The 27,620-nt window shown below is 32.9% G+C and overlaps 1 protein-coding gene across 4 annotated transcripts in view; it reads right to left on the bottom strand.

Moving 5' to 3' along the window:
• Positions 1-27,620, bottom strand: part of EPHA5 (EPH receptor A5) — a 314,725-nt gene that overhangs the window by 246,785 nt on the left and 40,320 nt on the right. For all 4 annotated transcript variants that reach the window (XM_024768966.1, XM_024768968.1, XM_024768967.1 and 1 more), the window contains exon 3: positions 11,634-12,294. In XM_024768966.1, the coding sequence (XP_024624734.1) occupies positions 11,634-12,294 (661 nt within the window). The remainder of the gene's footprint in view (positions 1-11,633; positions 12,295-27,620) is intronic.

The raw sequence follows: 27,620 nt of genomic DNA, 5'->3' as shown, positions 1-27,620 counted from the left end.
GATAAGATGTGATCCACATCTGTGACCAGAAATAATAAAGGATACAAAAGGCTTTTCATGTAATGATAACCAGTTATGAGATCATGAATAGCTTAGAATTCATAGTTTTATTTTTACAGCTAATTAATAATACACTTTCTAGAAAAAACTATGCGGAGCTAGTGGCTCCATGCCTTCCTGCTTTATAATAATTGGCATGTCCTTCTGGACTAACGTACAAACTAAATTTAAAGGCAATAAATTATACTGCTTAGGCAAACAGCATACTTAACCTTTTTTCCTGTGAGTAGTATAAACTGGATATATAAACAAATCAATTGAATAGATTGATACCTTCAAATTAAGCTAAGCTTCTTATTAGTTGCTTGGATAGTTAGCTTTCTGTGCAACCCTCCAAAGTGGTTAAGCAGATTTTTCAAGGCTTATCCATACAGGAGGTGTACTACATAAATCTAAACATGTCGAGCAGAAAATATTTGACATATTAATTATAATAGAAATATGGTCCTAAGAAGAATCAGTGCTTTTTATTCAGGATTATCATGGATGCTATATGTGATTACAAACTACAAATCAATTTGTGATTAAGTGTGTTTATATACTGTTCAAAGTACAACAGTAGAATGGAGAATCTGAAGTTAAATATATGATTCTAATGCCAAGTCTAAAACGTGGTGGCTGTGTGATACTGGGCAGGTTAATCTTCTCCCTACTTGCAACATTTGGACCCCAATTTATCAGCTTACTGACAATCATAATATTTGCAACTAATATATTAAATCCTGATTAGCTAAAGTCAAGCCACAGGCTGTGCTAATATTTAAATATGCTATTCTCACCCCCCCAAATTAAAGTTCTCTTTTTTCTGCAGAAAAGGATAATTTTGTTTTAGTTATTTTGTTGTAACAGAGAGCTTATGAAATACATCAAGATTTCCATCTGTATCATATCTCCATTTTTAGTACTATGAAAAAATATGATTATTCTTATTTCAATAAAGAGCATTAACATAGCACCTCTAAACTCCTGTCTTTAGTTTTCTTTTATTCAGGATGAAATTATTTATTATAATTACACCAAGTTGGCTAGTAACATGAAATTAAAATTTGTGGTATCATTTAGTATCCTTTATGCTAAAATTGTTTTAGACAAAACAGTATGACTACTAGTTTGTATTTCCAAGTTTCATAAATGTTCCTTTTATACTTCTTTCTCAAAGCCAGGATGTCCTTTACCCTAAATTAATTTTTTTAATTTTTTTTTGAAGAAGTTTGAGAGATTTTGATAAAAGAATGTGGAAAGAATTTAAGGAAATGCAGGAATTTTTTCTCTATGGTCTGTAAATCATTTTAATTCTAATGCTACTTGCAGAAGAAGAAAAGTAAAAGATAACTTTTTCTCTATTCATGTCAATGTTAAAATGTCAATTCTCATTTTTAAAAGTTACTTTACTTGACAAATGTTTCAGTTTAATTTTTTCAGCTATTAACTCTTTAGTAAAATAAAACATGTTGACTAAAACATAAATGAAATGTACTTTTCAAAAAATGAACTACTTTTTATTTCTGATAAAATGAATACCAATGAATTTTACATTTGGTGGGTGGAGAGTGTTTCAGACAGGGATGTATATATCCTTCACTAATTTTAGCTTCCTGTAGGTCAGCAATAATTTTACAAAATTAAAAGTTTTATATTTGGGCATTGTATACTTAGGGAACTATAGACTTAAGTTTAGCATTTACTAGTTCACCCAAGTCTTCTGGTTCCAACAACATGAAAGTCTAAGAAAACCTGGAAACGCTCCAGGTACAAGTACCTAGAAATTAAATTAAATAGAACAAAGCTTGGGGCTGATAAAGTTAATTCATATACTGGGACCCACAAAATTGAGGTCACCCCAGTGGCCCAGCACATGTCACAAATCTAAACCTAAATCAGCCTGCATTTAAGAGAAACCTAACATACACCAATCAGTATCCTCAAACTCAGCTTTAGTTAGCCCACCTTACCCTAGAAAGTAGGACCTGCTAGCCTTGTAATTAAATCCGGACCTCCTAGCCAATCATTCCCTGGTTCCGCATTGCCTCTTCTAAAGCTCTAAAAACCTCACTCTTGCCCAAAATCCCCTGGGAAGAGTGTCCCACTGCTGGTGAGGCACTGTACTCATGGATTATTTTGGATAAAGGATATCAAACCTGTTACGAAATTGTTTTAGTTTTGTCATTTAACAGGGCTCATTTTACTGTGTTTTGTTTTAATGCAGGGAAATTTTAAGATGGCAATACATTTTATAAATCTGGGGATGGAAACCCACAGGGGGCAGAAAAAAAGAGGGAACCAAAGCATGGGGTGCTGCCTTTTAGAGCTGATCCTATCCTGCTTCTCTGCAGGACAGGAGGGCTGAGAATGGGTGTGGGAAACGGGAAGACTTGGATTTTAATGTCCCAGGGTCCAGGAGAAAAAGCCATAGCCTTGTGTCAAGTGGGGAGCCCTTCAGAGAGTCTGAAACCTTGAAAAACTGGCTGCACCCTCAAGAAGACACTGGTTAATAGGAGGACGAGGAGAGGAGAATTTGTAGAGTTAGACAGAATAAGACAAAATATTAATATGCTTATCATTTCTGTGTTGTTTATACAGTTTCTTTGTATTTGGGTATAAAGCAGAAGGTTGGCAGACTACAACCTATGGGCCAAATCCTGCCTGTCACCTGTTTATGTAAATAAAGTTTTATTGGAATACAAAAAAAAAAAATACAGGGCACTGGGTAAAACGTTGCCCATGTATACAAGGAGTGCCAAAGAGGCTTGTGGGAGGTGGGACGTCTTCATGGAGGGAAGAAATCAGTCTTCAAGAATCAAAATTTGTGGCCTTCCCTGGATGAGGTTTTGGGGTATAAATTTACACAATTTATAAAAGCCACCAAACCTTAATCCTAACTATCATAAAACTCCTTAATCTGGACTACACGTTACAGTCACCTAGGGAGCTTTAAAAAAAAATACTGATGCTCTGGCCAGCACCACACAATGGAATCAGAATCTCTCATAGGTGTGTCCAGCAACAATATGGTTTTAAATTATTAAAATTACTGTGTTGCACTATAAAAATGTTGAGAAGAGAAGAATTAGATAAAAACTGGTCCCAATAATACCTCATCAGTAGGAGGAAATCTTAAATCATGTGAAGAACTCCTACAAGCCAATAAAAAAAGACAAGCACTCCAAAAATGCAATTCATAAATTGGAGTGATTAGGACATGGCTGCCATTTGTACTTTTTTCTCTACCTTGTTGTGGTTTGATTTTTCCCCTAATTTGCCAATATTGTTTACTTATGATAATAGTAGAATGAATTGATAGTAAATATGAGATTCCAAAGTCAAGAAGCAATTAGCAGAAATAAAAAAGGAAAGAATTTCATTAGGTCTAATACAATCAAAAGTTATATGATTACCATCTATATCAAAACAAGAAACATCTGGAGGGAAAGATAAATATATAATTAATGTGTAATAGTCATGAAACAACATGGAGAGTGCAATATTTTCATATTTATTCAAAGGGATTAAGATAAATACATTTCTTGCCCTTGTGTAGTTACATAGCCCTAAAATTTATCTGTATTTCAGCTCCCTAATCTTTAAAATAAAGAAAAAAGGAGGATTAACTCCAAGAGTCCTTTATATTAGGGCTTCTCAAACTTAGATGCACATAAAAAACACCAAGGGATCTAGCTAAAATGTAGATTCAGATTCAGTTTTTCTACGATGGGGCTTAAGATTCTGCAGTTCTAAAAGTTCTCAGGTCATGCTGAAGTGGCTAGTCCATGCCCTGCTCCTGAGGTAGGCATACTTTATATGCCTTTACAGGCTGTCTCTGCAGGTGCATGTTGTATTATTTAACATTTCACATATGAGGAAAGTTGGGCTCAATCTGATTTTGTTTGTCCACGGTCACACAGCTACCAAAAGGAAAAGTGAGATTTGAACGGAGAACTGCATCACCTAAAGCCCACAGCTCTCTTTACTGCATAAAAAATCTGGTGGTGATTTCAGGTCGATTTTGAGGTTTTAAGTCTACTTAATGATTTTATGCCATTGGTGGCTACTTTGTTTCATATCATTTGCATTCTTTTTTTAACTTTTTGCTCTTAAGAATCTGAGAATAGACACTGAGATGTTTGCTGAATCACACTCAGTGAGTTTTCAAAATTAAATTTTCCTGTACACACAACTTTTCCCATGAGAGCTATACTGATTTATGTTATCAGACTTTGTAAAAATCCTTCTGCTGCTATCTGAATAACAAAAAAAAGCAAACAATAAAACAGAAGGAGTACGTTGTGGTTTCCCAGTACATTTAAGTATCATGGATTTTAAATCACTTCTGAATATATCAATTCAGATATATGATGATATATAATAGCCTTTATCTTTATCATTAAATTTTTCTTCAGAGAATTATCTTTCTATATTAATTTATTTCTATATTTCTTTGTTAATTTATATATTTCTATATTAATTTGTTATAATAAAAGTAGCCTATCCAATGCATATCCTTTTAATAAATGTTTTTTATCAGGAGATGTTTTGTAAAATATGAGACACTTGAACATAAATATAATCATTAATTCTCCATCCATGTGATCATAATGGAGCTCAAGATCAGAAATGCTAAAATTCCTTTGCACGGTAACAATACGGAATGTGCCACCATCATAATAAGACATTCTAGAGACTGACCCAAAGTAAAATGTACAAAGTAGCTATTACTATTACTGTAAATATGAGGCATAGTATTTATTTGTTACATTTATTCTAAACATGGCATAGGAAAGGGAGACTCAAGACTTTGCCTAATGTACCTTCTTTTATGAGTGAGAAAGTAGGAGTGCAAAATCAAGATCAAAAGCTTGTCTAGGAGGGATTATGGAGTGTTTGCTTCTGCTTCTTCTATTTCTTTTCCTTTATTGCCAAATCTCTCTCTCTCTCTCTTTTTTTTTTTTTTTTTACTGTGCACATATCCAGAAGATTCACTGGACCAACGAAACATTAAGTTCTTAAAAAAGAAAAGGCTTTCATTCTTTCAACTGGTATAATAATTTACAAGCTGCCATCCACCACACCAATACTACTCATCAATAAAATGAGTTGTTTCATATTTGATATGTATGTATTTGACCCTAGGTGTTATTAGGAATTCTCTATCCTTAAGACAGTATAATATGTATATGAATAGCCTCTTTTAGCAGGTAATTTCAGGGAGTAGCAGCTCTTTTATTTCTCAGATTTTAATATGCAAATACATTTTAATATAATTTTAGAGGGAAAAGAGATATATACAAAATTGATTAATATACTATGATAGATCTCTGCACTGAAAGCTTCCATCTGCTTGTTAAGCTGTTTCCCATAGTCTTCATGTGGCTTCTTTTTTCACATCTGTGTTAAACATCACCTTTTCAGAGAAACATTTTCTTACTACCCATTTTTTTGCACACTCACACTGCCAGTAACAACACTCATAAACCGTAACTGTAGATGTGAGTGCATATGTATGTTTGTGAGCTATCTGTCTGCATTACTAGGATACAGGAATTGTATAGATAGACTACAGTGCCTACTACAATAACTTAAAGGATGAGCGATCAATAATTTAAAGAATGAGTGATGATATCTAAGGAGAGAGCAAATCTCCTTCATAAAGTAGGTTCCAATATATTTACATAGTTGTGATCACCCAATAAATAAAAATGTAGGACTATCCTTTGATAAATGATTCTACTAAAGAATATACTCTCTAGTTTAAACAAATTAGAGAATTTTCTAAGCTGAAGCTACCCTGTATTTTCCAATGGACAGACACATATTCCTGTACATAATTTTATTTTTAATAAAATATCTAAGACATAGCTAACGTTTATTGAATAAGTACTGTTTTCTAGGCGTTATTCTAAATAATTTTCATATAATATCTCCTAGAATTGCTATGAGGTAGTTAGAGACGAGGAAAACAAGGAATAAAGAGATTCAACAACTTGGCCAGGGATACAGAGCTGATAAAGGCAGAGGTAGGATTTGAATCCAGGCATTCTGGCTCAGAATCTGCATGCTTAAAACACTAGGTAGGGTACGTTGCGTCTCATCAGCAGCATATTTACTGATATACTATATCACTTTATCCAAGTTAAATTAGTCACATTTCAAAATGAATACACATTTTAAGAAATGTACACTTCTTTCGTTCTGCAGAAAAATGTTCACTTTTGCAAAGGTAACCAGTCTATAAACATATTTAGCTTTAGCAGCACACCTGCTCACGTAGGCAGATGGAGTATATTTCAATCAGTGGTTCTCAGCTAAGAGAGATTTTTGCCTCCAGGGGTCATTGGTAATATATGGAGGCATTTTTGACTATGAAAATCAGGAGTGGAGTATTAGAGGCCAAGGAAGCTGCTAAATATCCTACGGTGAACAGGACCACCCCTCCCCCCAAACAACTAGTTATCTGGCCCAAATATCAATAGTATCAGTGTTGAAAAACCCTGATTTAGAAAAAAAAAAAGCAAAAACAAAAAAATGCAGAGTATGCTCTAACATTTTAATAGAACTAATCTAAAATTATTCAAGGGAGGAGTTAAAAAGAAAAGAAAAATCTATTTTATTACTCTCATGTGTAATACCTACAAATAGATGAAATGACTTAACTACTTGATTGTCTTAGTGGTGGTTCACAGCAGTAGGTCACACACATACACATATACTCACACACCATTGACACTCTACTTTCATAATTACCATCTTTTGTTAAAATTTTTAAATTAAAATTGGTTTCCTTCTTTTGCATAAAATAGCATACCAAATAGGACCAAAAGTTCAACCCCTTTGAAGTTTTTTGGTAATGTGTCTAATTAAAAATAACTAGGCTCTCCAATGCATAATTATATGAACACCTAATACCCTAAATTTCCAGCCAATTTTGTTTCAAACATAAATATGCACCAGAAGTTTGAATGACCGACATACTACTCCCTGCAGTATCTGTACTATTTCTGAATCAAGGCTCTTTCTTGAGCTCAGTATTTTCACTACATTTCCTTGCTGTGCAATCATCTCCCAGTTGGACAATTAATGTGTTTTTTCTCCGCAGCCCTTGGCATGTGACACCCCCCCTTACCCTGTATTTGAGCATGCACCATATACCTTCTTCACTCTGACTGGTTTTGGCAGTGACCCACAATCTAAATCTCTTTCCTCCATTTGATATAAGTGAAACTATAATTATCTAGGGGTAATTTCAAATTACTACTTCATTCCGCTAGCAACTGATGAAGATTAGTGGTCTTGCCTTGAATCTGAGTAAGTCGGCAACATAATCACAAGAGAACTCAGCAGGCAACATTTGATTCATGTGAACTCAATTACTTCTGTCAAACACATTCACTTCAATAAAAAGCAGAAACTTCCAAAATGGGTTTCTGCTAACAATTTTGTGCTCAAAAAAATTTCATTTGACTCTTAAGGGAAAAAATAGTGTGAATTTCATCAGAAATAATAATAAATAACAAATATGGAAACATACTTGAGTAAATGGATTTAATACATTATTAGTTCCTGAAAATAAAGAACATTTCAAGGAAATAAATTTGTATACTTAAGGCAGCTTATTATAGAAAATTCAGGCATATAAGTAAGCTTTAGAAAAATGAATTCACTCTACGTTTTAACGTAATACAATAGAAACCAGAGTACTTGCTTACCTTGTTAAAATCAGATTATCATGGAAAAGGTAGTCAAGTTCTCCTAAAGGAAGTTAAATATGAACTGCTAAATGGACAGGGACTCCTGAATCACTTCTTGGTTGTCTTCTGGGTTGAAGCCGCCATATGTTAATAAGCTGCCTAGCATTCTGATTCCTTAAGGTTTAGTTGCTAAAAGCCTCTCGGCCAAGTCTATCATGCCCTGCACGCATATCAGGTCACATGAACATGATCCAACAGCAACTACCTGGTCACTTCCTAGTACAGATTCAGTAAATCTTAACATATGACAATCATTACAACAGGTTTACTCAAACTTCACTTTCTTATTACAGCCTTAATTAAATCCCAACATATTTTGATTATAAAAGAAACTGAGTTATTAAATGTAAATATGTAATAAGGCTATATTATAAACACCTTTCAGCATGTGATGTTTTGAGGGCTACAAAAATCACTAAGACGACCTCTATGATAGTTAATATATCATATGCCAATCATATATGATTTAATACCTGAAACTTGAAAATTTGGCCTGAGAATCTTAGGACTAAGCAAAGATTAATTTAAAAGACATATTTGTCAATTTTTATGACCAAGGATGTTTTCTAAAGATAAGTACAAAGGTAAAATAAACACAATTATTTATTTAAAATAAATAATTTTAAAACATAGTATTCTTTTATGACTTTGCTCATCCTATTTCCTCTTTTGAATTCATTTTCCTTACCTCTTGCCTTTTGATTTCCTTCTCACTTCTTAAGATTACATACACCACTGTTGTAATCAAGGAGTATGTAGTCTAATGGGGGTGGGGAGTGAATCAAATAATAAGTTAACAAATATGTGCAAAATCATAACTCTAAATGGTTTTATGAAGGAAAATATGTGAGTAAATAACAGAGGGGGATGACCTAGTCTTCAAGGATCAGGGCCAGCTTCCTTGAACAAGGAGTGTTGGAGTACAGATCTGAAGGATTAGTATGAGTTGATCAGGCATAAGGGAGGTAAAAGAATTTTTCAGGGGAAGGGAACAGAATCATAGAAGAACAAGTAATGAAAGTGAGCCTTTGAGAAACTAAAAGCGAGCCAGTGTGACTAGTGCATAGTTTAAGATGTGTCTAGAGAGCTAACAGGCGCAAAGTCATGCAGGATCTTAGGCTACTTTAACAACTTTATTTTAAAGGAAACCATTGAAGAGTCTAAAGTAAGTGTGTTGGGACTAGGCAGGGACTGAGGAGGATGGGTGTGTGCAACTACCAGATTTGCATTTTTGTAGAGATGATACACTCACATGGCTCAAAAACCAAAACTACATAAAAAGTCATTCATTATATTTAAAAATAAAGTTACGACAAGATATGCTTATAGATTGGAGGAAAAAGGAAACAGAGAGAAGTGGGTGATTTTATGAGATAATTGCGTGGTAGTTTCTATAAATACTTTGGGATGGATTGAAAGTGGGAGGTGGGTAAGAAGGAGATGTCAAGAATGATTCCTAGATTTCTGGCCTATCAAGGATAGCTCCAAAACATCAACGTCCCTACTTAAAGGTTTGGGGACAGTACATTAAAACCATAGAATGAGTTAAGAGTTATGGAGGAATTGTATATGATACGCACACTTACACACATACATACATTTACATTTGCATGTACATATAATATATAGGTTTAAATGCATATATTTATTTATGTGGGACTATCTGTGATGCCTTAATTCTCCAAAACAAACCTTCAACATTTATTTATTCATTCAATAAGATATGTTATTTATAGAATAAACATTTGAAATTCCTCCTAGAGCGGCCACATATCATTTGTACATGGGAAAACACCAAGAGGCACTATTCATATAGACTGCACTGTGTAGAACAACTTCTGGTGCTGTGTCTACAGCCTTCATGACCCACAGCCTTTGTTCCTCCTTCCAGAGTAGGGTAGTAAACACATTTATTGATGTTTCCTCCAAGGTAGCCTCTCCAGTTCGTCCCTCTTTCTCTCAGGTCTCTACTCCTCAATTAGTAAGAGTACGAGAATAGGAAGTTGCAGTAAATGCATGCACTAAAAAACATCCTGTCAGAACACTACTTCCCCAAGATGTTTTCATGATAAGCACCTGCAGAATATTTTAAGCCCAGTAACAATCAAAAATTATCCTCTAAATGCAAAGGTCCTTTATACTCTGTGTGGATACGGACGAAGACAAAAGTCACTGTGTTTGAACTAAAGCTACCACATTATCATTCGCTAAAAGGATATAAACAAATAACCAAATCAAGCATGCTGCTTTATAATAATAGTAAACAAATTCTTAGAAATAATAAGATTCATATTGTAAATATTTTAGGGAAAAGAATACAGTGTATTCAATGGATTATATTTAACTCCCACTTCTGATTCTACAATTACATATATCTTCACCTTATACCAAGAAGGCTGCTCAAAAAGAAAAGTTAAGTTAATGTTAGTTAGAACTTTCCTTTAAATCCAAACCTAAATAAAATCTGATTCATTTCCTTGACAAACTTAAAAGCTTATCTGAAACATAATTTAGATTTAATAAAACTTTACATATACATATAAAGGAATAGAGAGTTGTAGATCACATGGAGAAATAATCATGCACTTGATTGTAGATGGTATACAAATATGAGGTGATGCTGAAAAAGGAAGTTTAAATATGGTGCAATGTGTTTCTAGAGAGAAATAATTAAGCAAAGTCAGTATGATTTACAGGACATTTCCTAGTTTTGTTTCCCTGGATCTACGGTCAATCTACAGTCAGGCCTGAACAAACTGAGCAAGTTTGATCCACATTATATACTGGATTTAGAAAAAAAAAATGCATCTGAAGCTACCAGTGGGATTAGGGGACTTCTTAGCATTTGGTTTTCTCCTCAGTTAATACACATTAACTCTCATTACCTATTTGGAATGTACACATCATGGTGAAAACAAGTTCAGGTTCATAAGGATGGGTTTTTCCTCTTTTAAGGAAAACGTGTTTTCTTCTTCATAAGCTGTTCTTCACTTTGCATAAAGTACTATCCTGTTCCAAAAAGCTATTGATAAAGATCCAAGTTTAAAAGGGCAACTCACCACACTGTGGGCAAAATGAGGGTATTTTCAGATGAAGAAGGAGGCATGCATGATCAAGTTTCAATTTAAAAGAAAAATTAAAACAAAAAAATTTCCAAGTGCAAATTGCTTTGAAATGACCTTTCTGTATTGGCTCTATCTCCAAACAGTTATTTGCTTGGGTTCTACTTATTATTCATTTAAAATTGACCTGGAAATTCTTAAAAGCAAGCATGTAATAGCCATCATATGTAAACAACACAGTAAACTAAGTCCTGTCACCTTACACATATTTTCCAATGAAGTTCATGTGGCTGAACTTATATCTGAAGAAATTTTAAAAGGCAGTTAAAAGCATGCCAAAACAAGTCTCATCGAAGGTTTACATTTGAATTTCATATAACGAGTAAAGAGTACTATTTTCTCTTCATGGAGATAAAGTAGCAATAAAGTAGCAGACACTAATCATACAAAGAAAGTTATATACAAAGAAATAATCCCTTGATCTGAGCTGTCCAAAAATAAAACTTCTGAAAGCAAAATGAATATGAAATATTACACTGCAATAAGACACTCTCTGATAATTATGTATATCCAATAAAATATTACATTAAATCTTTCATCATTGCCAGAAGTTTTAAAATTCTGAGAAGAAAGAAATCAAACTTGAAGAGAAATAATCTCCATAAATTAGCAAAGTAAAAGGTCGTTTGCTCATAATCACTGGAAGAAATACATATACATGATCCAAATGAAGCAGACAACCCCTGCAGATCCAAAGGTAAACTCTTACCTTGACAGGTGCCGTTTTTCTCTTCAAATCCTGCCTTGCACATGCATTTCCCAATGGGCACCAGCCACTCCCCTTCAGCGCTGCAGTGCATTTTGGGTGGTTCATCTGTCACAGAATGGTTGACACAGGAGCCCGACACTTCAAGCAACTGTGAAGAATCAGCTCCAGTGATTGTGTCAGGGAAGACAGCCAAGTGTCGTACCACAGAAGGGCATTTTTTATAGTAGACACGAACGGAAACGAGAGCAATGCAAGCACCCACATCTTGAAAAGCGAGATAAAATCCCTTTTTGCTTAGAGGTCCTACATCTCTGACCTCTGTATTCAGTTTCATGACACGGTCACCAAGATCAAGTTCTGTAAAGCTTTCATCGGCAGCAATGGTATCAATTTTGATGTACTGGTTTTCCTTGATGTTTCTCCCATTCTCATCTGACTCAAAGTAATACATGTTGAAAGTTTCCTTACAGGTCCCCAGCCCTCCAGGAAGACTGTTGCAGTCCCGCAGAGTAAACTTGAGTTCTATGAAGATTCTGGAAGCACCTTCGTTGGAGATCCAACTGGTCAAAAGCCAGTTATTTTGATTCTGTTCCATAACTTTGCATACTTGGTATGTGTGGATAGGGGCATAATTTTCATCAACTTCACCAATCTCTTCCCACTGTGTAATATAATAGAAGGACAAAAAAATTAAAAGACAATTAGAAAATAACCAGCAAAAATAGTCAAAGAAAACTAATTCAGGTGTAAAATTTCTGCTTCCTCAATATACAGTATTGAGAGAAGGAGCTATACCGTGAAAATTTTTTTTAATTATTTCCCTTTTTAAATTAAGTAAAGTATTAGTCATTGTCTCCAATGTAACTCAAGCATACAGACATGTAAATGATATTCCCCAGAAAAAAATCATGTATTTCAGGGTAACAGTAAAAGAAAATTCAGTATGGATGTGACTAACAAGAAGCAGTGAAAGGCAAGTATATATATTTGGAAATAAGTTTGAAAGAAAAAGGGTAGATAAAGTTTGAAAGACAAAAGGAAGTACAATTTTTTTTAAATGACGAGAAAAAAAGCAGTAAATGTGGAAAAGAAGGGATAAAAATGTAACGTGAATCCACATTTATTTAACCCTGGCAGGTTACAAATAACACAACAATGTAATAAAACTTGAAAGAAAATTCATCAGTTTAAAATTAATAATAAATGTTTATTTCATTGAACCAATCTGGTTAGGAATCTTTTATAGTTGGATAACTGTTAATTCATACATTTATTCACAAATATAAACCTAGAGACAGACAGAAAATAGAGATAAAAATTTTAGATTAGTAATACTGAGAGCCTTGTCATTTCAAATACTGAGATTTTTTTGTTATACATATCCTGGGAATGCATTATTCTTTCTTACAAATGCATTATTTTATGCACAATGACCTTAGAAGTTCTGAATATACACAGGATGTAGAAAAATTAAGTATGATTTATATAGCTTCCAAAATACTATTCAGCCAAAGAAGAGATCTAAACCTATCTCTTTCCTAGTAAAATACTACGGTTTTGAGAATGTCAATGCACCACACCACTTTCTAAACAGTGTAAAACCAGATTTTTCTTCTTCATAAAGGTTATTATAATAAGAAATTTTAAAAACCTGTCTACAATCTGTGTGAATAAAACTACATATAGTTTTAAATCTTTAAAAATTGTCCTGAAACACACAGAGCAATGTAACCATACACAGTGGCTTTCAATAAAAGCAGAATGTGATTTCAGACATTAAGTATTAACTTCACAGAACCTCATTTAGTTAGACATGAAATTAAATGGAGCATTATTTTTTGATTTTGTTGAAATGACAAAGATATGAAAATGTGGCATCACAAGGGATGCACATAAATCATATACCTCAGATGGCCCCTCTCAGAGTTTTAGCTGCCATCAGACAGACAGAAGTAAAAGGTGTTAATGAGGGAAAAATGCTGAGCTCCTTAAAATCACAGAGACATCAAGGTTGTATCTTACCTAACAACTTTCACATTAGGGTGTTACATGAAACCTTAGTTCATTCATTTAATCTCACTTTTGTCCTCTCCCAAAATTTATCTAAATTGTACCTAGCCTCTGATTTTCTAAACCAGCTTTCTCTCTCATTAAACTACTTACAGTTTCTTCCTGAAGCCATCCAGGTATCAATATGTTTATTATAAACGCTTAATGAATGTCATGATTAATATTTCATGGAAACAAGCACCTCAGCTAACCAAATGAAAACAACAAAAATGATCAACTTACTGTAAGAAGATTAATTAAATGTATTTTCTTTGCATTAGTAAATTGGAAAAGAGGATCAAAAAACTCTTCTCTGAAAAAGGAAAACCAAAATGCTACGTTATCTCTGTTTTCGATTCTCTTCTTTTATAATAGTCCTCAAATCTAAAATAGAAACATATTTCAAATCCTTGGCCTTAAATCATTTATAGAAGACTCATTTCTGCATCACATATTCCAATAGGATCCTGCTAGCAAGTCAAAGGAATTGGACAAGTAAAAGGAATTGGAATAGAAGCATCTTCCAAGATTATAAGGCAAGCAATTCACAGTCTTTGTACAAAGTCCAAGGTACCACAGATATTATTAAAAATGCAAGCCAAGCAGCACTTGACAAGACAGCTTAATAGTTACTGCTTTGGGTGATAATTTCAAAGTATGTGCATAGGCATATTACTTCTCTGAATATTCTCAATTAAGAAGAGGAAAAACTGTAATTTTCTTTGATGTTAGGATTTACCATGGTGGGATTTTATTTATTTTTCTCTTCAAGTGTCCAAAATATAAATGAAGGCTCACATTTTCTATTTCTAATGCATGAATAGGAGGACTTTAATTTAAATAATTATGGCTATAAGCCATTCAGAGAATCAGAAAGGTAATATATACACATTTCCAATAAATATCTGCTCCTATTTAGACAAATACATTAAGAAACAAGCAAAAATATTTCATTTATTTTAGATTGACCTGCTGAAATAAAACGTTGAATTCTTCAAAGTTTTCTTCCCTTTTAATACAAAGGAGACATCCTGCTGTTCTCAGCAAATATCTTATTTAGGAAGAAGAAACAAGGAGATGAACAGAAAGTAATACTCATCAAGAACTTAAGATCACAGCAGGTATATTCCTAGATGCTTTTGCAAATGTCATGTCAATGAGATTACCGTAATTTAATGAAGGGCACAGACAGAAAACACAATATTTTCAGTTTAATTTTGTTGGAATTCCTATGATCCCATGGTTTAATAAAATATTTGCTGACTACTACAAACGAGGTGCCTGGACCTTTTGGAGGCATAGTCACTGAACATAATATAGTTGGTGTAGCTCTGTTCTTCAGGTCTGGCTACTCCTCAAGACCCACCCTCTGAGCCTTTTTCTTTGTGTTTGCTTCCTCCTCATTCCTATTTCTTTGCCTTAATATTAAAGAACTGGTTACACACTCAGCTTGGGCTGGCTTGATTTCTCTCTCAAATGCTTGGGCTTGCTCCTTTTCCCACTGGCCACTGAGAACTCCAAGTCAGTTGCATTCTAATCCCATGCTTGGCCAGGCATCACAAATCAGCCACATTGATCAGAGAAGTGCAAAAGAAAAAAGACTTATTTTCATATCCATATGTGTATAATGGAGTTACCCACTTACCCTACCCAAAGCCATTAAGAACTATTTTCTCCCTGCCTGCCTCTCATTGCCCTGTTAGGTTTCTTGCCCCAAGCTCCTATTGCCTCTTGTTAGCATTGATTTCATTTTCAATCCCCTAGCCTATACATCACTTCTTTTGCTTTCACAACTTAAAACACTGATTCAGGAGACACAGCCTAAAGTAAAATCTCCCCTTACATTGTGTCCCCAAATACACATAAAGAATCATCAAGCAAACGGAGTCAATTTTGACCTTTCAAGTTATGGGGGTGCCTATTATCTAGTTCTGTTTTCATTATTATGCATCTATACAGAGATTAATTTATTAAGGCTAAAGTACAGTGGTCAGAAACTTTGTAGTAGAGCCCTGCATATAAATACTTGACTGGTCTTGTACAGAGGAAAGATTACCAGCCTGAAGCTCTAGAATTAGTCCCAGCTCTTATAGTATCTAGATGTATAAACGAAGACTTAACCACTGGCATACTGATTACCATAATCTCGAGTGAGAACTGAAACTCTCTATCCCAGTCATCTAATATCCAGTATAAAACATCAGAAGTGGCCTTAAAAGACCTGGTCCTATTGTTCATTTTAGAAATGAGAAAACCGAAGACCAGATTTTCCCAAGCTCACAAAATACCACCGTGATACCATCTGAGCATCCCCTCTGCCTGTCTGTACCTCTACCTTCTTATTAGCATGTTTCTGTCCTTGAAGTCTGGGTTTGCGTGTGGGATTCCTTGATTCACTGCGTTGATTGCTACTCCACTCTGTTGATACTAAATTCACATTTTTTTTTCAGACATGATGTAACCATGAATTTTAATCCTTTCTTTCTTTTTCTTTCTTTCTTTCTTTTTCTTTTTCTTTCTCTTTCTTTTTTTCTTTCTTTTCTTTCTTTCTTTCTCTCTTTCTTTCTCTTTCTCTCTTTTTTCTTTCTTTCTTTCTTTCTTTTCTCTCTCTCTCTCTTTCCCTATATATAACTTAATACTCTAAACATGGATATGAAGGAAAAGACAATTTTCTTTTTCTCTAATATACCTCAGAGTCTGACACCACAGGACACAGAGTAGAGCACTCAGTAAATATTTTATAATGAATGAATTAATATCAAACACATACATATCCCTCCTAAGTCCAGAGGTATATGTTAATATGAAATCTGAAATAATTCAAACATGGTAAATAAATGACTATATGATTTGCCTTTTGTTTTTGTTTGAAGAAAAATAAATTTTATAAATTGTCTGAACTTTATATATTCAAATAAAGGAAAGTTTATAAGTTCATATTTTTGAAAATTAGTCTTCAGTAAAAACCTCTAGAAAATTTATTTTAAGACATTTGCTTATTCCAATCATACAATTATTTTTAGTTTAGTTTTGCATATTAACCTATAGAACTCTTTTTCTTTAGCATTACGTTTTCCCAGTTATAACTTACAGCTTAGTTTAGATATGTTAGATATTTTTTAGCATGAAATGTTTTAACATATCAGTTTTTATTTTTCACTCACTAGCCTTCTTCAACATTCGATACAAATTAAAAGCCCAGGATGTAGCATATCAGTTAGTGGCACTATACCTTCTCCCCTATTCCAGTCAAACAACATTAGGACCATCTTAATGATTTTCTTTGGCAGAGCGATGTTACAATATAGCTAGGAATCAACTGCTCCCAGCTTTACTCTGAAGTGTCCAAAGCATAACTTTGTAACAAACCTTGTTTACCACATAAATGCTTATTTGAATATAGGGATAACTGTCCATTATCCTTTAATATCACAATATTTGTATAATGCATTTTGAAACGCTCCAAAAGAAACTAATTCTAGGCTTCTCATTTTATTCAAAATATTGTTAGATATCATTTATTTTTTATTTTCTTTGTGTGTGTGTAGTGTGTTTGCTAACTTCACTGAAGATATCCTGACCTCAAATTACTAATTACTGTTGTTCTTAAAACAGTAGTACCTCTCCATGATCTTAGAAATTGCCTGGGAAAGAGTTTGACTATGTGCTCAAATTCGAAAGTTGGGCATTTTACCCATTTTAACTAGTGAGCAAAACATTCCAATTGCTACTGCATCATATGTTTACCTAAAGTCTAGAATTTCTGGAAGCTTCCTGATCTTGCAAGAATCAAATGAAATACAATATAAAAAATCAGAAACTTCAAACACACCAAAGATCTTTTGTTTTTCTTTCTATTAATGTCCAGTTTTTTATAGTAATTAATATTTTTAATATCAGATTTTTAGTTTCAGTATTTCATTTTTTTCAATTTTGCCACCTAATTTTAATTTTGATTAAAAGTAGGTAAAATATACTCAAATAAGAACCTAAATGAATTGCTTATTTTCTCATTTTTCCCATGTGCATGATAAACTATTATGAATATTCTTCCCCATAATACTTTATAAGACTTGCTGTGTTTACATAAAATCATTATGTTTTTCCTCCCTGCTGCATGTACAATTGAGCTCATTTGTCTGTGTGTGCATGCAGAAGTTTGCCATTACCTAATACATTCAATCCAGGGCAATTCCTCTGAGAGAAAATGAACCAGAAAAATCCTTAAAGAATAAGTGACTTAGGAACATGATTAATGGCAGAAAAAGTGAGGAATCCTATTATTGTTGGGGTGGACTTTTTTGTTTGCTCTTACTACCTTTGATGTGTTACTGTCCACTAGAGGCCATTCCTCATTAGAAAGACATACTGTATTATTAAGACCAGTGCATGTTGAACACAATTATGAGTGCCTAGTCCACCTGCTTGCCCAGTGGCTGCCCAAATGCTTAAACAGTGAGAGTTAAGTAGAAGACCAAATTTTACCTTGGGTCATAATGCTTTGAAAGAAATTTTATTGTAATTCAAAGGTAATCATGGAATGTGTGAAAACCTCAAGACTATAATACAATACAGGAAGAATAGGTCCAACCTACAGCTAGTCAACCTACATTTGAGAAGATTAATTTTCTCATTACACACTATATGCGTGACATAATCATACAGAACACAGCCACATCATTTTGCAGAGGAGTAAACTGAGATCCAGAGAGATTGATACACTAATTAGTGCCAAATTAACGTCTAAGATCGGAAGTCCCTGTTATTAATTAACATTTGCTCCTTTTGAAGGGTTAAAATTTTAATGCATAAAATATACTGGCACATGAGGTCATTTTAACCAACAAAAGAGAAAATGTTTCGTTATATAATGAACTAGGTATTTATGTTTCAAAAGATAAAATTGTGGGCCTTTCTTGTAGAATTCTAGCACCCAACCTTCCTTGGTCAGTTTACTGACTTTTTGATCAAGACCACACAAGTCCATTGACCAAGAGAAGTAGCTCAGTTTTTATGCACAACCACAAGGCAAAATGGTTTAAAAAGAAAGAAATATGTAGTAGTAGTTTCTGTTTCAGAAATTCAATCTCTTTAATAGCTATGTTTTTTAGTAAAATAAATATGACAAAATGTATCAACTTTCAGCAAAAATCATTTGAATTAACAATCTTGTTACATTTCCTCAATAGTATGTTAGTGGAAAAAAGGATTGCATCAAATAGGTGTTTGAGCTGTTTAAAGCATCTTTAAAATTCATGAGTATGATGTAGCAATATTGCTAGAAATGAGTCAATTAATTTTCTATGTATGAAATAAAGCTGAAGTCAATTACTTTATTGCCCATAGAATAGTACAAGTATTTATGGGCTCAAATTCAATTTGTGAAACAAAATCACTTGAGAAATATAGAGATGAAAACTTTCAAGTTTATATGAGTACTTCCGCAGGGAAATTTGTAGACAATTGAGCATCTGCTTACAACACTAAATATGAATGGTAAAGAGGAGATTTTTTTCACCTGGAAAAACAATTCATATTTTTTTCTTTAATGTTGCAGTCAGTAATTTTTTTTCAAAAAGGAAAGAAAGAAAAAATATGGATTCTTTCTTCATTTATTCTTTAAAAAATATCCAAGCGCACAAGAAATGACATAGAGACTGGAAAAATCAAAAGTACATTAGTAAAATGTTGACAGAGAAGTTTATGATTTAAACAAAAAGGTATTTCTTAGAAAAATATTATAATGAACATAATTTAAAAACAAAAAAGAAAATGTACATATAATAACTGCTTATATATTTGTTGTTATTCCACTTTTAAGATGGTATATATTAAACAGTTTCACATTACATAAAATGTTAAAATATATCATGAATACTTCAAGCTTTTATTTGGCTTTTTCCTGAAAAGTTTACCTAGGAAAACAAATTCAAACATCAACTTGTCAATAATAATTTTAAAAGGCAGAACGAGCTAAGTGAATAGGTATGTCTGAAATTAACAAATTAATAAACTGAATTAAAATCTTAAATGATCTGAAGTAAACTGTGCACAGTATTTGAACTTCAAGTTCATGTAATTTCAATTATTAATAAGAGAAGAATGGCTGGTATGTCATGTAGAAACTCAGGAAGGCTGCAAACAAATAGTGTATTAATATTTAATTTTAAGGGCATATAGTCATTTTATGGCAATTTATTAGCAACTGATTTGGATAACATGGGTTTAGGCAGTTTAGCTTATGAAAAGGTAGCACTCCCATATTATTTGTAACTAACCTATCTGAATCTTGGAAATAATATCCCATAATAAAAAGCTTTTATTAAAAGAGGTTGGGCTCCTAGGTCATAAGTCTCACAAAAAGCTATCAACATAGGTAATATGTAATTAATATATATGATATTTTCTATGAGAAGCACATTTAAGGTATAACTGAGGAGGTCTGGTGATCATAGCTCTTTTGCGACAATCCCAAGGATCTAAATCCATACTCTTATAAATGAGGAAATGTTTCTCTTCCTACCACACATTCATTTATTTATTCATTCATTCAACAATTACATTGATCACCATATGCTCTGGAGACTCAACAGTGAACAATAAAGACAACTGCATGTTTCTTAAAGTATACCTATATTTAACATGCTATCATAGGTGGCATACAATCATAAAATTAATATGATATAATATAATATAATTAATATAATATAATGTCAAGTTTGTGATAAGTGCTAGAAAGGAAATATTAAGTCTGTCTTACAGTCTTCCAAAATAGCTATATGAGGCAGGAGGCTCTAAGATTTTGGAAGTCAAAATCTAGGTATATTCAGAATAGCCACTCCATGGAGACTAAGGCATAAAAACTCTGAGGTCAGTAAAATAAATAAATGGACATTAATCAAACTTAAAAGCTTTTGCACAGCAAAGGAAACCATCAATAAAATGAAAAGACAACCTATGGAATGGGAGAAAATATTTGCAAACAATGTGACAAAGAAGGTTAATGACCAAAATCTACAAACAGCTCATACAACTCAATAGCAAAAAAGCAAACAATCTAATCAAAAAATGGGCAGAAAACCTAAGTAGGCATTTTTGCAAAGACATATAGATGGCCAAAAGGCACATGAAAAGATGCTTTACATCTCTAATTATTAGAGAAATGCAAATCAAAACCACAATGAAGTATCACCTCATACCAGTCGGAATGGCTATCATCAAAAAGTCTATAAATAATAAAAGCTGGAGAGGGTATGGAGAAAAGGGAACCCTCCTACACTGTTTTTGGTAATGTAAATTGGTGCAGCCACCATGGAAAACAGTTCCCCCCAAAAATTAAACACAGAACTACCAAATGATCCAGCAACCCCACTCCTGGGTATCTATCCAGAAAAAAATGAAAACTCTAATTCGAAAACATACATGTACCTCAATGTTCATAGCAGCACTATCTTCAATAGTCAAGACATGGAAACAACCCAAGTGCCCATCAACAGACGACTGGCTTAAGAAAATGTGTTTTGTGTGTGTGTGTGTGAGTGTGTGTGTGTGTGTGTATACACACAATGGAATATATATACATACAATGGAATATATATACACATAGTATATATATATATACACACAATGGAATACTACTCAGCCATAAAATGAATGAAATATTACCATGTGCAAGAACATGGATGGACCTAGAGAATATTATTCTGAGTGAAGTAAGTCAGACAGAGAAATTCAAATAGTATATGATATCACTTATATGTGGAATGTAAAAATAATACAAATGAATCTATATACAAAACAGAAACAGACTCACAAACATAGAAAACAAACTTATGATTACCAAAGGGAGAACGAGGGAGGGAAAAATTAGGAGTATGGGATTAACAGATACAAACTACTATACATAAAATAGGTGAGCAACAAGGATTTACTATATAGCACAGGGAATTATATTCAATATCTTGTAATAACCTGTAATGAAATATAGTCTGAAAAAAATAACAATCACTTTGCTGTATACCTGAAACTAACATAATATTGTAAATCAACTAGACTTCAATTAAAAGAAAGACTTTGAGGTCAGTGGCTTCATGACTTCCTGATAGGTATGTTTCTGCCTTGTTATGTAAAGGATCATACCTATTATTATGAGTGCCATAGAACAATATAACAAAAATTCTTAATGAAATCACATTAAAGATTGTGATACAGAGTATCTCGCTCTTAGAAACAAATGAACTATGTGTTTTAACAACCATATGCTTTGATAGCACTATGGCAGCTATTATAAATAGCAATGAAAGTTTAAGGTTTTATTTGACAAAATTGCTAAATTCAAAGTAAAACTTTAGAAAATGCTAAAATTGCATATATTTGCACCATCAGTAATTAATGACTAATGGACAAAAAATTAAAGTAAAATCTATGATCTAACAGCTAACCTCACATTTCACTATTACCAACTGTGATCAGATCAGAAACTAGGAAAACAGAATTTAGCCAAATAACCTATAGAGATTTATGAAAATACAGGTAAAAGTAAAGTGGAAATAATTGTTATACTTCAGGAAAATTTAAATAGAAAGAGATAAAATAATTATAAGATAAAAATTTTATTGAATTATTTCAAATACAAAAATAATTTTGGTGACATTCCAAAACTGAAAATGGAATGCTTTTAGGTTTACGTATCATTATTCAATGCCTTTCAGATTAATGATTCACAAATTCACTGCAGAGTATGTTTACTACCCATTGGAGTAGTAGATGGGGCAACTGATTGTAGATGGGGGCAAGAACTTTCATTTATTGCTACTAAACAGTGCATTTCCTTTTAAAATCATAACAAAATAAACCTCATTGTTATCTGTCTCATAATATTCTAATAAATTTGAAAGCAGATGTTTTTAAGGACACAGATTATTGAAAATAATTTCATCTGTGAAACAGGAACAAATTTAATAGACAGACATTTAAAAGCACCTGCTGAAAAAAAAAAAGACATGGTTCAAAAGGATGCACCCAATGTTCATTGCAGCACTGTTTACAACAGCAAAACATGGAAGCAACCTAAATGTCCATCAACAGATGAATGAATAAAGAAGATGTGGTACATATACACAGTGGAATATTACTCAGCCCTTTAAAAAGAATGATATAATGCCATTTTCAACAACATGGATGGACCTGGAGATTATCATACTAAGTGAAGTAAGTCAGACAGAGAAAGACAAATATGATATGATATTGCTTATATGCAGAATCTAAAAAAGTGATATAAATGAACTTATTTACGAAACAGAAACAGACTCACAGACTTAGAGAATGAACTATGGTCACCAGGGGAGAAGAGGGGAGAGGGTTAGATTGGGAGTTTGGAATTGACATGTACACACTGTTATATTTAAAATAGATAACCAACAAGGACCTACTGTAAAACAAAAATAAATAAATAAAATAAGTAAATAAAAACAACTGCTGTAAAAAAAAGTCATTGATATAGATGAAATGACCACCTTGGAGTTCAGTGTTTATTGCACATGATTGTTTTTATTAACTACAGCAGTAAACATATTTCAGATTTAGATAACTAAGAAAAGATTTTCCCTTATGATATTCAGCTCTATTAAGATTTCTCTTATGTGATCTCCTACATAAATTACTGAATGTAAAAGAAAGACACAGATCTCTGTTATAGAGGGAAATCTATTAAATGTAATAATAGATAATAGAAGAAAAAGCTGTGTAAAGAGAATTATTGTGCCTGTGATCTATTTTTTCTGAAACTGCCAATTTATCAAACACAATATATAAGATGATTGCTCGCCTTTTTACATGTGTATAGAAAGCACACATCTATGAAGAATTTTCATACGTTCCATATGCACCTCTTGTCATGTGCAGAGGCAATCACATACTATGTAACACAGGAGGAAACTAATCTCCTCCAGTCATCAAGTGATACCAGCTATGACATTGAGAATATTAAGATATCAAGCATTTAAACAGTGCTTGTATTTCTCTCCCAGTTCTCCTATGAGGTATGTCAATATTCTCATCTCTAGAAAGATTTAGTAATTGATCTACTTGACCTAATTCACAGAAGGAGGCCATTGCAAAAATGAGCTAAATTTAAAAATCTGCTTGTCTCCGTGGTTGTAGCTACATGATAAGAAATTGTCCACAATATAATAGCTGATTCAATTTATAGTTAAAAATAAGTAAATCTGATTTTGGCATCACCAATTACACAGACAACATCCAGAATCCAGTATGTGGGTTTGTTAGCAGTTGTTTTAATATTTATTTAAAGAAAGTATTTCAATAAACGTTAACTGAATATCACATAAATATGTCACACTTTGAGTGACAATTTACATTTTGAAAAGAGGCATTACGTAAAACATGGCTTGACACAAATTTGTCACTGGCAATGGAGAAATAAAACATGAATTTATTGCAATAATGAAAAATACTTTTGAACTTCTGAGGTTTTATAAGTATCGCAGTAGAAGCCTAACATATCATTGAATATACAAATTGATCACCAGAGTCCACAGACAGCATTGCTATTAGCTACTTCATTATTTTGATAGAATATTTAATGTTACACATCTGTATTTGGAGTTTAAATTTCATTGTTAAAAACTATTACAAGACTTGAACTTCTTTATGTATTTAATTGTATAATGATATAATCTCCAGCCCTACCACTTGTTTTTTAAAAAAGTCAATGAATAACTTGCATCTTTGTATCCTGAGTGTCTAGTATAATTCTAAGCACATAGTTTGATGGATAAATATTTGTTGGAGGAAATGATGAACAAATAAACTATTCAAGAAATTAAGTTCAAAAGCATGATTTCAAAGTTATATGCAAACTCATATAATCTCAAATCAAAATGTTATTTAGAAAATCCACTTGTGCATGTGTGATGCTCAGATTAAGGGAAAAGTTACACTATTTTTTTAGAAGACATTCATTCAATATAACTTTCTGTGGGATTTTACATGGCTTCATTCTCTATCCTACCATGTAGCAACAGATGATATTATATAGATGTGTAACTAGAGCTAATAAATTATTTATTTATGAGCTAAATAAATTATTTTGTTTCTCATTTATGTAAATGAAAAGGGAATTTCTCTCATTGACCCTTGGAAAAAGTAGATCTGAAATCCTCTCCAACCATAGCTTGCATATCTAAGTCACCTAGTCTCTGCAATAAGAATGTACAATAAGCCTAATAATCCTATAATAAGCCACATATTAGAAACTAATATGGTGGTAATTTCCAGTGACAGACTAGCTAGTTGCTATTATGGTGCCTTAGACAAAATTTCCAGGCATGTGTAAGAAAATGATTCTTAGGCACTGTTCCATATGTCATTATGACAAAGGGAAAACATATATTTCTTTATTCTTATTTCTCTGTTATCACTGCATCCAGATGTTTTAAAAAGAAAACAAGTTCTTTGAAAAAAATGTTTCCTAAACTATGTTCCACTGAACATTCTTCATGAAGATGTTCATACATATAGTGGGTAAAATATTTCTTGATCAAATTATTTGGGAGACCTGCATGGTCATTAATCTACAAAGGCTTAGTATAATGCAATAAGTAGAGAAATATGCTAATTCTACTTCATTTAATATTTTTGAAACTTACTTGAGTATAGAACCCCTCTGGCTTAACACGTGAATTTCCTGTTTCAGACAATCTATTAAATCTACTACTCTACTAAAGTAAAACATCAATTTGGGAAACATGAAGCCTCAGTTGAGGAGTCTTAGCCCTCCTTACATTATCTGCATCCTAAAAGTCTGCATTGTTTACTAAATACATATTCATTTTATGGGATGTGTAGTTTGAGCAGGAGAGAGAGATCTCCCATATTTTCATTGCCTTTTCTGTGGCTGACCACATTATACCTTATTACTCCTTTAGAAAAACAGAAATTGGCACCTGTCTTAGTTCAGTCTGCTTTAACAAATACTACAGACTAGGTGGTTTAAACAACAAATATTTATGTCGCACAGTTCTGGAGGCTGTGAAATACAAGTTCAAGGCACCAGCAGACCTACTGTCTGATGAGATTCTGCTTCCTGGCTTGTAGATGGGCACTTTCTTGCTGTATCCTCATGTGGCTGAGAGAGAAAAAGAGAGGAAGCAAACTTCCCCTGCCTCCTATAAGGGTACTCAACCCATCTTAAGGGTTATACTCTCTTGATTTTACCTCTTGAAGGTCCCACCTCCTAATACCATTGCATCATGATTTCAACATATGAATTTGAGGAAGACACAAACATTGCAAAGATAGTACATAAGAGAATCTTAATTTCAATCTTTTACTGACTGCGTATATGATATTGTAACTTCATGCTCATTTCTACTTTCAAAGAACAACACAACATATATTATAAGTACATGTCAGGAATAAATTTCAGTGCACTAATGAATAAAGCTACCATGAAAATTACTGGTGATTGGCTAGCTAGGAAACACTATCAACATCTGATGACATTATAGCTACCTTCCACTTTCCAGATTAATGACATGCTAATATTACTTTTTGGAACCATTTTAATTTTCCTGACATTAGCATTGAAATTATACGCTACTTTTATCATAATAACCTCAATCTATATATTTTACAAATGTAGAAGTATTGCAAAATTATAAGATGATATAAATGCAATATACTTTCATTGTTAAATTACCTTTAAAAATCCCATTATTCAATCTGGCATCAAAATAAAGCAAACAGTAAACCAGAGAAGCTTGTTTAATGAAGTGACTTTATCTCTCAGGATTATACTCATCGTTATGCCTTTAACTGTGAAGACTGGAACTATTTGTGACACAAAGTGAATAATCCTCCATTATTTAAATAATTTGTAATCACAGCACAGCCCGTGATTCTTCGGCTTATTACATATTTGCATGTTATAATCAACTAAAAGTTCATGCATGCCCAACTATACAAAACTCTGTTTAAAATGAAACTTCTCCAACAGCTTTGGCAGCTGTCCTGTCTGGATGTATATAATGTGGAGTGGAATACATGAAGGATTCATGAAGCATATGTACACCATTTCTATTATATATGTCCTAGATTGAATGTTAAGAAATAAAGCTAAATTGGAAGGTATATTCTGAATAAGTTCAGATTCATAACCTATGGTATTAGATATTCACAGTAACATTTTGGAAGTGTTGAAATCACATAAGGCAATCAAGAAAAGCATTAATTTATCTTAAAGATTGTAAAAACTATTACTCAACAGTAAAGACTGTTGAGTCTCTACTATATAAGCCTTACTCCTTTGTTTCTATATTTTTGTATCTATAACTTGCTTCTAAACAAGCGACTTGGCTTATGATGCATAGGGACTTTCAGGACCAGGTCAGCAAACACAAGGGTGATTTTCTTGGCCTCTAAGGAAACAATGAGCTTATAGGATACTGTTAGTCTTCTTACTCATAATAACTAGATGTATACCAAAATACGCAAAGAAGCATGGAGGCACATGGATATTTGTCTTACAGAACAGAATGATGATAATCAAAAGATGTAGAATCACTGATTACAATGAAGTCTAAAATATAAGAATAGTGGGACATATAATAGTAAGATTTTAAATAAGTCAAATAGACCAATTAAATATGATTATCAAATAGAATTTAAATAAATCAAAGAGACCACTCAAATAAAATTATTGAATGCTGGGTAAAATTCATACACACTGTAGAAATCAGGCTTTAGAAACATGATGGAAATTATGTACTGAAACAACTAATTTCACTGCAAATTTCTGGAATAAACATTTCACATTAGTAATTATTTTTATAACTAAATAAATTTTATATGAGAAAACAACTTTATACTTAGGGAAATGCTTCCTTATCAGAATTCCCAAGAGACACTAACTGAAAA

This window comes from Neophocaena asiaeorientalis, unplaced genomic scaffold (assembly GCF_003031525.2).
Source record: "Neophocaena asiaeorientalis asiaeorientalis breed wild unplaced genomic scaffold, Neophocaena_asiaeorientalis_V1.1 scaffold48, whole genome shotgun sequence".
NCBI lineage: Eukaryota > Metazoa > Chordata > Mammalia > Artiodactyla > Phocoenidae > Neophocaena > Neophocaena asiaeorientalis.
This window is presented reverse-complemented; position numbering and strand designations above follow the sequence as displayed.